We start from the raw sequence: 13,800 nt of genomic DNA, 5'->3' as shown, positions 1-13,800 counted from the left end.
CCAAAAAAAAGGAAGAAGAAGGAACCCTCAAATCACTACTTTTTGAAATACATCTGAGCAGTTACTAGCTGTCAGATTTTGCAGCATGTGTAAATTGATAGAGCTGCTCTCATCTACTTTGTGTAATAAATTCAGAATTAAAGCATACTGTAATGCCACAAAGAAGACAAATGTCAAGAAAAGCTTCTGAGGGACTTTGAGGAACTGTTAAGCAAAACTTTCCTTTCACCTTCTGTATGCACAGGGCTTCTACTTCAGGATCTGTTTTGCCAGCTTTTGCTCCAAGCTGAACTAGAAAAACAGAACTTTTTTCCAGTAGATCTGTGCCCTGCTGCCCTGCCCACATCATGCTGCTTCAGTGGTGTTTAATGGGCAGGGTGCTGCTTAGAGTGTGGCAATGACAGAGATTATTCTCCATGTGGCTTCACATCTGGAAAGGAAACAACAGTCCAAGGGTTTAGGCAAAGTGTTTTAATTATAAAGTTAGATTAAAAAGTATTTGAGAACTTCTCCATTGCCTTCAGCTGGGTATCATGGCTGATTACACTGAATTCAAGAGAGCTGCTACATCACATCACTGTTCCCTAACCTGAAATTTGCTTTACAACAATACATCAGTTCTGGCCAATACACAACAAACTTTGCTCTAAAATCTCAAAGTGTTGAACCACTGGAGGTGCTGGTCCATGAAAGCTTCAGTGCTGCAGTCACAACAGGGATGAGAAAGAGAAACCTTGACCACTGAAAAAGTTAATTTTACCCCAAATCCAGAAAGAATCATTACAACCATATTTACTTTTAATTGTAAGTGGTATGATAAACATCCTGTTTCATTAGGCTCTGGGAGAACTTAAAAACTAGTTTGAGTAGTGTGCTAACAGAAGAAATCACAAACTTTTTTGAGGACCCTTCCTCCCCCCAGTCTATAATTAAAATTGAAATACCCTTGAGCATTTGTCTTATGGAAAAAAGCCTCCTAAGTTACCAGCAGTTGATTGACTGCAATATCAAAAAGGATTAGTCCTGGTACAATTTCTAATTAACTGACATCAAGACCCAGTGTAAGCCCACAAATTGTCAGTCTTGAGTTATGGGGTTCAGGGGGTTTGAGTGGTCTGGGAATGACTATTACAGGAAAAGAAAAGCCCTTGTATCAGGATGCCTTGTTTTCTGGAAAATGGAGAAGAGCCATTTAGTGCACATCCTGTCTCCAGAGACAGACTACTGACACTAGACAGGTACCATTTATATTTGCTGTAATTAATCCTTTTTTAAAATTTGAGATGTCCAGTACTCAACCATCAACTAATCAGAAAAGCCTGGTGGGGGAAAAAGCCCCAAACACTGTTTATTATGTAAAGCTTTAACACATATGTCAGCACTTCAAAGTCAAACTTACTCCACACAGGCAATCCAATTACTTAAGCTTTTATGGGTTTGGTTAATTATAGAGTACAGTAGCTGAGAGATTTGCTTTCTGCAATTAAAAATAATCCTGATTACTTTGAATTGTTTTTTTCTTCTGGCAATTAGTCTTCTCAACATCACAGCAGAGCCCACAGTCATGTGTAATCACTACTTAAGGCATGGTTAAGTTCAGTGGGAACACCCCAGTCCTGCCTGAGCTGGGCAGGAGGTGCCTGGGCTCCCTCCCAGGTGTGCAGGGCACACAGGCTGAGGATCTTTCACCAGGCAATGGAGGAAGAGGAACCCAGGGGTTTCATGCTACTGTAACCCATTTTACATGAGATCTTAACAGGCCCAAGAGAACCAAGGATGAGGGGAAGAGGTGACAAAAACAGAAGAAAAAACATCTGTATAAATAAAACATGCTCCATGTGGACCAATTCTCTGCACATACATCATGATTTATCAGTGTTAATGAGACAACACATCTCTGCTAGCCTTCAGCACTTTACCCCAGCTATTCACATTCGGTGTATTTTTTCATGCTCAACAAATTTGTTCAAGTTACTCAAGTTATCCCACCACTTAAAAAGAAAGGTCTCTGCTATCAGCTTGAACCATGGAGTAATCTTAACTTCATTCCTGGCAGCTTTGTCCAAGAGCTGTTTCAGTTCTTTCTGTGTCACATAGCAGTAGCTTTGGATCTCGTTGGGGTCAGGGTTCAGTGTCACATCCTTCTGCACAAATAAGATATAGTCTATCTCATGTTCTCCCCAGATGCCATCAGACTTGGCCTTGTAGTGAATTCGTGTCAGGTAGGAGATTTCTTCTGGAGGTACCTACAACCAAAACACTTGTCAGAAGTGCTGCCAGACCAGGAGAATTGCACTGCTGGGCATTGCAGTACAATTTATCAGCAATTATCCTCTTCCTTAGAAATTATTTGTTCCCAAGTATACAACTGCAATGCACTTTTTCACGAAGAACTACTATAAAAAAAACCACTTAAAGCAGTTTGATGGCATGAATTGCACAGCATTTCTCTAGCCAGACTCGCTCTGTAATACTGGGAGTGTATTTTCCCTGTGTGGTATGTTTTAAACAATGTTTACCAGAGTGTTTAACACTCACTGAGCACTGGTGAACACAAACACTTGCACATACCCCTCACCTCCCAAAGAAAAGTCTTGACAACCAGCTGAAGCCAAGGTCAGAACCACGTACTGACAGACCAAGTGTAACCCTGCCCTCCAGGGATCTCTGGAAGTTCACCCATTTCTGTGCATCTCCAAAGACAAGTTCATTTTTAGGTTTGAGGGTGACTCTGTCAGACGCAGTCTGTAAACTGGCAAATGCTGGCAAGAATTCCTGTTCTCCCTCCTTTCTTTACCTGCTCCATGGGAATGCCCAGCTCTGCTTTCAGCCGTCTCTGTGCTGCTCTCCGAACACCAATGGCATCATTTTCTTCCAGCTCTTGTGGATGGCTCAGAGGGTGACTGCAACAAGTGTTGGTAAAACAATCTGCAAGAAGTTCAGTCAGTTTAATTTTGACACATATAAGGAGCTGGGGAAAAAAACCCCAAAAAATACAACACCAAAATCCGTGTTGGTAAAACAATCTGCAAGAAGTTCAGTCAGTTCAGTTTTGACACATATAAGGACCTGGGAAAGAAAAAAACCACAACACCAAAATCTCCCAGAGACAAAGGCCAGTTACTCAACACATCCCAGGCTCATTGCTGTTTTGCAGAGAAGGGTCACAGAAAGAGGATATTGACACCTCTTATTTTCCTTTACATATTCTGCACTGGGATTTGCCTCTGCCAAGCACTACTTTGCAGGCTGGTGTTTGGTACACATGAGGACAGGCATTCTTATCCCCAACACATCTGCTTAGAGAGCCAGTCTATAAAGACTTTGTTTATCTCTCAAATGTTAATTAAAATTACTTTTGGGAGCTCATATGTAACAGCATAATGAAAACATTCCCAGAGCTTCAAAAGCAGCTGGCAGTAAGTATAATTAGAAATACAAAGTTTATACCTGTGTTTAAAGGACAAACAATCTATACTCTGTTATTAATATTTTCCTTCTCTGCTAATCAGTCAAAATGCCCAAACATGGTTTGTAGATATTGTAACTCTATTTTAGATGCTTTTGAGCTTGACTTTTATAGACAAAAGGTTAAAACAATCTCTAAAGTAAAGATTCCCTTGGAAAAAAGAAAAAGGTCTTCCTTCTTCAAGTTGGAAACACTTGATTTCGTTTTCCATTGAAAATTCTGCAACAGACAATTCAAGCTCCCTCCAGCATGCCTCATGTAAGCTGTTTTTATTGGATTCCCCTCCTTATTTTTATGCCTGCCCATTTCCATTTGACAGGAGTAGTTCAGGAGTGTTCAGAAGTCATGCACTGCATGGTTTGGCCACACAGCCTCACTGCTGGCAGAGTTGAACAAGTGTTTGTGAAGACAGCACAGACAAAGATCCACAGATCTCCCAGGCACCAGGGCTCTGCTGCACATCAGCTTTCACCAGGGCAATGGGACACTCTCCACAGCCACCAGAGCCCTTTCTGCAACTCCAATAAATGTCTTGCAGCAGAGGGGGTAAACACCACACCCTCTGCCCATGCATGAACAGGATCAAACATGTCAGGGAACAACCATTTCCCAAGAATCTATATAACAATTCACAAGCATTCCCATTATCTTGCTTCACCCACAAGGTGATTTGAACTCACTAAAGTACTGGAAGTATGACCTCTCTAAAGTAAATTCTAAAACCTCAGAATGAGTTACACTGCAGGACTGGACTGACATGTTTTTCTAAACTATTGATCCAAATAAAACATTTATATAAGTACAGTGTTTCAGCACTAACCTGGAAATGTAATTTTTGCATTTGACCTCTGCTGCAGCAGCAGTTTATTTTCCGTATTAAATAGGAAAACGCTGAAAGCTCGGTGCAGTAAACCTAAAAATAAAATTAAAAAAAAAAAACAAAACAAAACAAACAACAAAACAGATATTTAATAGATCAGCAATAAAACACATGAAGACAGTTAAGGGCTTACAATGGCCTCATTTTTACGTAATCCAATTTAAAATTAATATATGTTAAAAACCAGGGATTTGATAAACAACTTAAGAGCTTTTATTCAGTTTCTAAGTCAGCTTATGCAAAACATGGAATTAGAAGAGTTCCTAGAACAAACATGCAACAGAGGAGTTCTTCTAAACTCAGTCAGTTCACCATTCTGCACATTTGGGCAAGCTGCCAAGGAGAGCTTGGCACCCATAAATTTACAATCAAAGAGAGATTACTCAAAAATTCCTAAAAAAACTGAATTTCAAGACCCTTCAAGAATTGCAAAAGCAGAACAAAAAACAGACTCCATTAAAAACAGTATAATTGCTGTTTTCTTCCCCTTTTGAGTCTGTTATTGCTCACTCTTCAGGAAGATGCTTTCCCTAAGTACATAAACAGAGGTCACACACTACCACAAGAGACTGTTGAATCTGATCAACCTCAAGTAAACCCAAAATCAGTTAAACCCTATTGGCAGTGTTTGAAGAAGAACCCTGGGTGAACTACTTTAAAATTAAATCCTTTTCTACTTGAAAAGAACTCAGCAAAGAAGCAAACAGCTTTCTTTAGAAAAAGCTATGTAGAACTAGGTATCCATAATAGGAAAAAATACTGCTTTATCTTCAAAATGTGATTAATAATATTTATCAAGCTTGTATGTGCAATCACACATTTCTCTCCTTTGCAACTGCCTCTAATTGAGTGTTTCTCCATTCTGCAGAATTTTAACATTAAATATTTTATGCTGAGGAGGAGGGGCCCATGGGGAGGTACTTGCTCTGGTTTGATCCAACACTCACCTGAGATCCAGGCTTTAATTTAATCATGACTATGCTTCTGAAAATATTTAATCAACTTAATGGTTCAATTAGAAGATAAGCCAGACATACCTTTGTCAATGTTTTCATTCAAGTGACAGTTTTTCTTGGTCTCTGCTCCAATCTTGTTGTCATTTTCATCGATGAGGATGCACATCTCTGCCAAGAGCTGCACCTGCTGCTCATCCAGGTGATCTGTGTTCACTTCAGGCATTGTGATGGTAGCACACCTTCTACTGAAGACAGAAAATGAAGAGTCATTCACTAAAAACAACATCCATAGGGTTCTGGGCAGAGTGTGAGAAATAACCCAATGCCTTGTTTCTCTGACATGGTGTAAATTGCACACCGAATTTATTTTGAGAGGGTTTATATGCTTTTAGCTTCCTGAAATTTCTTATCTACTATACAAACCACATAGCAACACCTGGCAGGTGCTTGAAACATTTTTATTTCTCAGGAAGCCCTTGCAGCAGCTGCTGCAGGACAGCCATGCTGAGCCTAACATTTATAAGGGCTGTCAGTGGCAGCTCCAAAGTTCAAGCCGTGCACCAGCTCTGGCTACTTTATAACGCCAGGCATCCCGAGCGCGAGGATTTCTCATCTCCAGAGTCTTTAAAGGCTCGGGAGCAGGGCTATAACCCGAGGCACCTCTGAAGCACCACCTGCCCTGCCCCGAGCCTCTGCTGCCGGGGCTCCCAAGGAATCCCTTGGATCAGGCTGGAAGGGACCCAGGGCCACCCGGTGACCTCCCTGCTCCCATCCCAGAGCCACGGCAGCGGCTGGCACCCGGACAGCGCTGCAGCATCCCCGGGAAGGGCTCCACAGCAGCCTGCTCCAGGCACGGCAGCTCCTCAGGGACGGAGCTCATCCCCACGCTCAGGCGCATCAGCTGAGCCTCTCTGCTCAGCAACGAGGACCGTTCCCTCGGCACCCTCCCACGGATATTTACAGATATTAGCGATGTCTCCTCTCAGCTGCCTCTCCTCGAGGCTGAACGGACCCAGCTCCCTCAGCCAGGGGATGCGGCAGCCCCTTCGCGACCCTCGCTGCCTTCCGACAGACCCGCTCCGGGAGCCCTCAGTCTCTCGGGTACGGAGAGCCCAGAGCCGGACACAGAGCTCTGGGCGGCCCCGCTCTGCCCGTGCCCCGTGTCCCGCTCCCCGCTCACCTCGCGGTCCGTGCGCTCGGGCCCCGCCGCTCTCCCCTCACGCCGGGGCCGCCCCGAGGGGCCGCGCTCCCGGTCCGCAGCAGCGCGCGCCACATCGCTCGTCACGCCCCGCCCGCCAATGGCGACGCCGCCCGGCGCTGACGTCACCACATCGCCCGATCGCCCCACTGCGGCGCGGGGGGCGGTGCCCGCGGTGACAGGTGGGGGAGGCGGAGCGCGCGGCCAATCGCCACACAGCCCCGGAGAGGCGCTGGCCAATAGGGACAGGGAGCGGCGGCGAGCTGGCCAATGGGCGCGGGGCGGCGCGGTGGGCGGGGCGTGCGGCCGTGCCCACAGCCGGCACCGGAGAGGGCCGGGCCCGGTCGGGCTCCCTGAGCGGGGAGAAGGTTTTGGCTTCCGACGGGAATTCCAGAATCACCGAGGCTGTAAAAGGCCTCTGAGGCCATCGAGCCCAGCCTATGACCCGACAGTACCATGTCAACCATGGCACTGAGTGCCGCGTCCACTCTTGGCTTAAACACCTCCAGGGACTGTGACTGCGCCTCCTCCGCGGGCAGCACATTCCAGTGTCTAAAGATTGAATATTTCTGACATTCAGCGCTGCTTAGGGCCTTTTCACCCGCCCACGAAAACCGAAGGGCTGTGCCCAAGTACCGCTGCTACAAACGTGCCGGTGTTTGTGGCCAGCAGCTCCAGCGCCGAATTTCCGCTCGGTTCTGGAGTGTTCCAGGGCTGCCATAAACCCGGATCGCGGAGTAGCAGGGATTTTGGGCACATTCCATCCTGGATGCTTTTCTCTGAGCCTTCGAGCTGGAGAGGCCCGGCGTGTGCCGCAGGGACCCCGCGGGAGCGGGGAATGCTGATTCCCGAGCCAGCCGAGCTCCTGTGGGCACAGAAAGCAGCAAACAAACAGCCTGGGCAGCAGCGAGCACAGGCAGGGTGTCAAGGGGAACTGGTCAGATAGGGGAGTTTTGGTATGCACAGATAACAAACTAGAAAAACTTCGATACCAGCCTCTAGAAACTTCACACCGCCATGGCTAAAAACCTCCTCAGCAAGAGTTTTGCTGGTTTATTGCTCGTCCACAGATTTGGGTTTATGACTGCATGCCATAAAAAGCCTAGAAATGACATTTAACATGTTTTGGAGGCATGGCTTGCTCTGATTCTCTCTCAGCTCAAGTTCCAGCATTTCAGTCTGGTTTGCTCGATTTTTCCTGTGAAGAGGACAGATGGCCTGTCACTGAGGGATGTCATTAACAGCACAACTGTTCACATGGACAGTTAATATTTTACAGCAAGGGGGGTGTGGGGTGGGTTATCTTACAGCATTCCCCTGTGCAGAGCTTGCTGAAAGAAAGAAGAGTGGAGGTGATTTGAGTGAAAGCCACTTGAAACCAGAAGAGCATCAAAAGTGAAAAAAAAATTAAAAAAAGAAGACTGTAACAATAATGCTACATATCCTCTTAACTACATAACACATAACATTATATATTAATGTTGTGTTATTCACTAATAAACTACACATTTAATGTTATCAGAGGACTGTTGATAATAAATATGTACTCTCAGAAAGGACAGAAATGTACACAGATTGCTTTTTATTGAGTTTACTTTTCATTGCTTTACAGATAACTTACTGCTGAGTCACTGGCACAAAAGAACAGTAATTGGAGACTGAGATATACTGATATATCTTCATAGATATACTGAGAACATCCTTCACCACATGAATCACTTGCTTGTTTCATTGTTCCAGATTAAAAAAAACCAAAAAACAAAAAACAAAACTGTATTTTTTCCTATCATTTTCCTAAAGTAACAAAACAAGCTACACAGATCTATCAAAAAAATAAAAAAAAAAAAACAAACCAAAAAACAAAACTGTATTTTTTCCTAAAGTAACAAAACAAGCTATACAGATCTATCAAAAAAATAACTAATGAGATGGACAGAGAAACCAGGATTTCATATGATGACAACGGAGTTAACAAGCAGCTCTCCTGCAAGTGAAGCTCTTTTGGAATAGAAACTACTCCCCTGAGAGGCAGAGATGTGTTTGTGCCTGGGGCATGGCTGGCATGGGACATTAGCAGGTGTACACAGTGACCTTCAGGCTGCACAGCAGAGGGAAACCAGGGAAAATGTGTTTATAGAGAAAAGAGGCTTTTCTTCCTAGCAATAACTACTGAAAACTTCTACACAGGCACTTCAGAACCTGACAGTCAGGAACAATTACAGCTCCTGTCTTGCGCAGACAAACAAAGCACTTCACCTGAGTCAATGCTGGTGAGCAGCAAGAAGTGGCAACAAGTCCCGGTGGCTAATAAGAGGCAAAGAAGCAGGGACAAAAGATGACAGGGACAAACCAAACCATTTTCACAAAACAAACAAGGGAGACTTCCCAAGCCCTTAACCAGATACCAGGTTTTATGTCACCTGTGTCATATTTCCTTTTGCTCCCCTCCAGACTTGCTCTTCGCCTTCAAACCTCTCTGTGTTGAAAATTAAGCATGCCAATTTTTGTAATGGTATGCACTTCACTGTAACCTCAAAACTTCTACTCCACCCTGCATAAAAAGAATGCCTGAAGTGACACACAAATGCTTTTGAGACTTAATTTTTGCATCTCCTGAAGTCCCCTCACTGTTTTCAAACACTCAAACAAGGGAAAGACAGTTTCCTGTAACAACTGGGAAGTCTTTCATTCACCTGAAAATGCAACCAGTTGCAAACCCCTGACATAGTTTTGGTGCCTACTAAGAGAAGGAGAAGGGCAACTCCCACCAAACTGAAGAAAAACCTTTCATTTCTCCAGCAAGTTAAACAAGATGATCACAAGCTACTACAAGATGAAATAACCTGAACAAACCTGGGATTTGACTCCAGCCTAAAATGCAAAAACTCCTGAAAAATGCTTATCCTGTTTTCAGATTTGTCAAGGAAAATTAATGGCCTCCTTTCCTCCCCTTCACATCCAAACTTCTTTTTCAGCTACCTGTTAACTTGCTCCAATGTTTAAGACTTCCACTTCACCCTTCTCAGCTACAGAGCTATCCTTGTTCCTGGTCTCCCTAGAGAATTTCTCTTGTGAGTCCTTTCCTGCCTGGAGCCGTAGCTCTTCAGAAAACATTTGTCTAAATGATCCACTCATGTGCTGAGCGAAAAACAACCTGGGTTTTATCTGAAATGAGAGGTAAATTCTTCCCAGTCTTAACTAATCTCCTGTTCCCTTGACTCTTCTTAAAAGGCCTCTTTCAGGGAAGTGGGTTGGCTTCAGCTCACTTCAGAGAAGACAGATGTCTTTGTAGTAAGAATGTAATACATATATGCTAAATATCTAAGTAGGATGTTGTATTTGCATTTCGTTCTGCTATCTCAAGCTGATGGAAAGAGTGCTGTGATGGATGGCTTCCAAATGTTTTAATACAGCATAAGGTGAATGAATAACGATATAGGAAACCACTCTTCTAGGAAGGAGTTATTAGAAGGTTTCCTATATGAATCAAGAAATAACCCTTGAGTCCTTTTCTCCCTTAAATTTTTTTTTGGTTGGTTGGTTTGTTTTTGTTTTTATTTCTTTTGGTTTGAGCTCTGGACAGAAGGCTTTGCCTTTTCTTGCTACATTTACAGGTCTGAAAAATGCTAATTTGGGAGGTTCAGCTATGGTTCTGTTGTGTTGCTGGTTTCCCAAGCCTCCTATCTTGTCTTTTCTAGTCCAGCCATGGGTGAAGAAGTAGATTTGTCCAGGACAACCTAAATTTTTCCACTCTATTTACTGTAGGCTTATTGAAAAACCTTCTTAGCTATTGAAAGATGCTGACTAGTACTGTCCTGTTTCCCTAGGCTCCTGTATTGCTGTTTATGTATCTTGTTTTGTATCAGGTAGTTTGTGAAAAGCAGTCTTTTGTTCTGTACTTGCTCCTACACATTACACAGTGCCTGCTGCTCTTGCAGTGCCATGACAAAACCAAACCAGCAGCAGAGCTAGAGTGCCAACAGGCCACTTGTCATTCTCTTCTCATGAAAAAGCAACTGCATCCATACAGGGCCTGTTCATTTTCAGGTGAGGCACCCTGTACCAAGGAAAAATGTTTAAACTCATCTTTCCTCATTTCAGTATTTTGCATTTCTCCAGGTAAAAAAATGGTCATCTCTGTAATGCACTCTGCTCCTGGGGAATGTGCTGCTCCAGAGAAGGAAGCTGCCAGGTGTTCTCCCCAGGAAATCTCTGATGTGGATCTTTGTCATCCTGCTGGACATTTTTTTTCCTTCACACATATAGCTAAAATTGTGACAGTACAGTACTGTTATGTTAGTGTAATGTAATTTTGGTAGGGATTATGAGGCTTAAAAATGCCTGGTTAGAAACTGAACAGCTGAGAACTCGAATTGTCACTTGGCTGAGACGGCTGAGCCACCCACAACTGCACCAACTCTACAGAGAACTCAAAGCATCGAACTGGGCATTTGGTCAGGTTGTGTTCAGCTTCCTCCTGGGCACCTCTGCTCCATCTCTTGTCCCTCTCCTTTTGCCTGTTCAGTCTCCCCTCTCTTCCACTCCTTGAAGCCATTTAGCTATTTAGAAGCCATTTAGCTATTTAGTTTGCTCCCTTTTAGTGGCTTTGAAGAAAGGAATAGGCTAAATTACGGGATATTCTCAAGCAGTTAGGCTGGTGATTTTGGAGAATGACCTCCAGTAATGAGAATTATGCTAGTAAATAGGTAAACCACTATTTTTGTTGCTGTTTAATACAGCTTTAAGACATGACTGCACAGAAGCGAGTAGAAAGGAAAAAAGACAAATGAGAACTGCAGGCAGATTTGTAGTTGGGAAGAACATTAAAAGAAAATGTAATACTTCCAGCTCTCACTGGCACATGTCCTTCTGGCCTTTTTACAGACCTCTTCTAAGGCAGTTAAGATAATCTGCCAGAAGAGAGAAAATAATTAGGCGAAGGCCTCTTTTGACTTTCACTATCTGCTACAATGAATAAGAATTTTAGGTGGAGGTTTATTCCAAGTGCTAATCAGCAGAGGAATTAATCACATTTCAATTACGCGTTGTAGGCTTCACAGTGAACAGCCTACTTGCAGAACGTGGTGGTTACTTTGATGTGCTCGCTGCCTCTGTCACTCCGTCTGCAGACACAGTAGAAAAACTCCACATTCTGCATCTCCCAGTGTTAAAAAGATATGGAATTCCAGTGGTGTTCCCGCAAAGTTTCATCCCCCTTGATCCAGCGTTACCGGAGGTAACCAACCAAAGCAGCAGCGGCAGTTTCGGTTCGGTAGCGGTAACGGTAAGCTAACACAGCCTTACCCCGAGGGGCACGGAACACACACCGCTCTTTAACCGGGCGCTGACCCGGGGAGCAGCGGGGCCGCTCCCGCCCGGCCCGGCGGCGCTCCCGAGCCCGCGGGCTCCGGGCGGGCTCCGGGCGGCGGCGGGGGCACCGTGGCCGTGGTACCTGCGCCGTGCCGCCGCCCAGGCCCGCGGCGCAACCCGGGGCTCCTGCCCGGGCACCCCCTGCCTGCCCGTCCTATTCTGCTTTATTTCCGCGTGAAATGACTTGCACGTTCTCCCATGAAAACACGAAATAAGCCAAAATAAGCTGTCCTTCCTCTTCTGCGTGTCGCGGTTTTCGAGCGCTTCCAGCCCGAGGCTGTAGGGATGGTCCCAGGTCTGCGGGCGGGGAAGCCGAGGGTGCTGCTCAGGAGATCCTCTGCTAACTTTGTTCGTGTGCTGCTGCCTGTGCCAAGGACAGGCCAAGCGTAGAGCCCCGGTTGTTTACAGGTGGAGCTCAGATCCTCTGACACCTGTACAGATGGGGTAAGCATGACACTCCCAAATTTCTGAATGGGGCACAGCTCAATGACGAGGGGAGCACCCTTTGTGGTGGCTTGGGGTGAATCTGGCCTTCAGTAGTGGGAGGATGACATGGAAGTGTCCAAGATGGATAAAAGTTGTCTGCAGAGCCATCTTCAGTAGTTGTCTCCTTTTCTGAGCTAAAACCCTGTGAAAATAAGTTTGAGGGAAGAACAGATATGCTTAATGTATTCAGGGCTTGAGTGGATGCTAGGTTGCATTCCTTATGCAAAGACGAGGAAAACTTTCAAGTTGTGTTGATCTGTGGCTCAAGGACATCATGGTGTTTGTGAGAAAAGAGAAACTTCTATATGTGTTTTTATCTCTCTTGTCCAGCTTGTCAAATTTATTTTGTTATTGCTGTTAAAGTGGGCTTTGTGTAACAGTAATGTCATGGAAGGCTTATGTAAGGAACTGGTGGAACAGCTTCTTCGAAGTGATTCAGTGTCATTGAGTACACCTTGACATGATACAAACGTCTGTTGTTCAGGCACCCATTTTATAACATTACAACTGCATCATTTTCCTTGAGCAAATTTCTGAAACTGCTTTCCAAGCCAGTCTGCTGTTGGCATTTCTGATGGTTTTGAAAGAGAGCTGGTAACCCCAAGAACCCACAAGTATGTTTTCTAATGAGTAGTTTAGATTAGATAATCTTTGTGTGTGGTATCAGCTCTAACCTGTCTCATAATAGCTTTAGATGTCCTTTGTGTGTTGTGGACTTGGGCAATTATTTTAAGAAAAGGTGCTGGCACCTTGTTCAGGCACCCATTTTATAACATTACAACTGCATCATTTTCCTTGAGCAAATTTCTGAAACTGCTTTCCAAGCCAGTCTGCTGTTGGCATTTCTGATGGTTTTGAAAGAGAGCTGGTAACCCCAAGAACCCACAAGTATGTTTTCTAATGAGTAGTTTAGATTAGATAGTCTTTGTGTGTGGTGTCAGCTCTAACCTGTCTCATATAGCTTTAGATGTTGCTTTGTGTGTTGTGGACTTGGGCAATTATTTTAAGAAAAGAAAAAAAAGAAAACATTAGCATTTAAGGCAGAGGCCTACTGTAATGGTGATTGTCTTTTTAATGCCAATTGTTTATGTGTATGTTTGTCTCTGAACTAGGTTTGTCATGTTAAATCTGAAGATTTTAAGATGAGACTGCCTCTTTAATATAGACAGGCCCTTCCACCATGTATTCTTTAATTCAGGACTTATTTGAAGTATGCATGTTTGAAGTGCTTAAGTTTGTTGGTACAGTCACAAGGCAAATATTGTGAGTGTGGTGATAATGGCTTACAAGAAGATCTTACTTCTGTGAAATCCTGAATTGCAAGCCAGAACTAGTATGTGCCAAGTGAGGAGGAATTAAGTGGTATTACGTTCTATAAATTTGAGATGAGATTAGGATCATTTTATGTCATGGAATTTTAAGTCTTGGAGCTAAGAGTAGT

The 13,800-nt window shown here is 44.2% G+C and overlaps 1 protein-coding gene across 5 annotated transcripts; it reads right to left on the bottom strand.

Annotated features, from left to right (window-relative positions):
- Positions 1 to 456: 456 nt before the first annotated feature.
- On the bottom strand, positions 457 to 6,628 carry IDI1 (isopentenyl-diphosphate delta isomerase 1). Of its 5 annotated transcripts, none has more exons than XM_039711583.1 (5): positions 6,486 to 6,628; positions 5,387 to 5,547; positions 4,290 to 4,382; positions 2,798 to 2,928; positions 457 to 2,246 (listed from the first exon to the last, which is right to left on the bottom strand). In XM_039711583.1, the coding sequence occupies exons 1-5, from the start codon at positions 6,578 to 6,580 to the stop codon at positions 1,929 to 1,931; spliced, it is 798 nt and encodes a 265-aa protein (XP_039567517.1). In that variant the 5' UTR covers positions 6,581 to 6,628; the 3' UTR covers positions 457 to 1,928. The 5 variants fall into 5 exon arrangements, with proteins under 5 accessions (XP_039567517.1, XP_039567509.1, XP_039567524.1 ...); XM_039711575.1 differs by having other exon boundaries at positions 5,387 to 5,550; positions 6,486 to 6,623; XM_039711590.1 differs by having other exon boundaries at positions 5,387 to 5,544; positions 6,486 to 6,611.
- Between the last annotated feature and the right edge of the window lie 7,172 nt (positions 6,629 to 13,800).

This window comes from Passer montanus, unplaced genomic scaffold, assembly GCF_014805655.1.
Source record: "Passer montanus isolate IOZ18808 unplaced genomic scaffold, ASM1480565v1 scaffold10, whole genome shotgun sequence".
NCBI lineage: Eukaryota > Metazoa > Chordata > Aves > Passeriformes > Passeridae > Passer > Passer montanus.
The sequence above is the reverse complement of the archived record's forward strand: the minus strand, read 5'-3'. Positions and strand labels throughout refer to the sequence as shown.

Bases quoted from the DNA above. Each gene is read 5' to 3' on its own strand.
- IDI1 (XM_039711575.1), bottom strand. From the start codon at position 6,580: ATGTGGCGCGCGCTGCTGCGGACCGGGAGCGCGGCCCCTCGGGGCGGC. The intron at 5,551-6,485 runs GTGAGCGGGGAG...TTCTGTCTTCAG, and splicing joins CCGAGCGCACGGACCGCGAG to TAGAAGGTGTGCTACCATCA. The intron at 2,929-4,289 runs GTTAGTGCTGAA...AACTTCTTGCAG, and splicing joins TGCAAAAATTACATTTCCAG to ATTGTTTTACCAACACTTGT.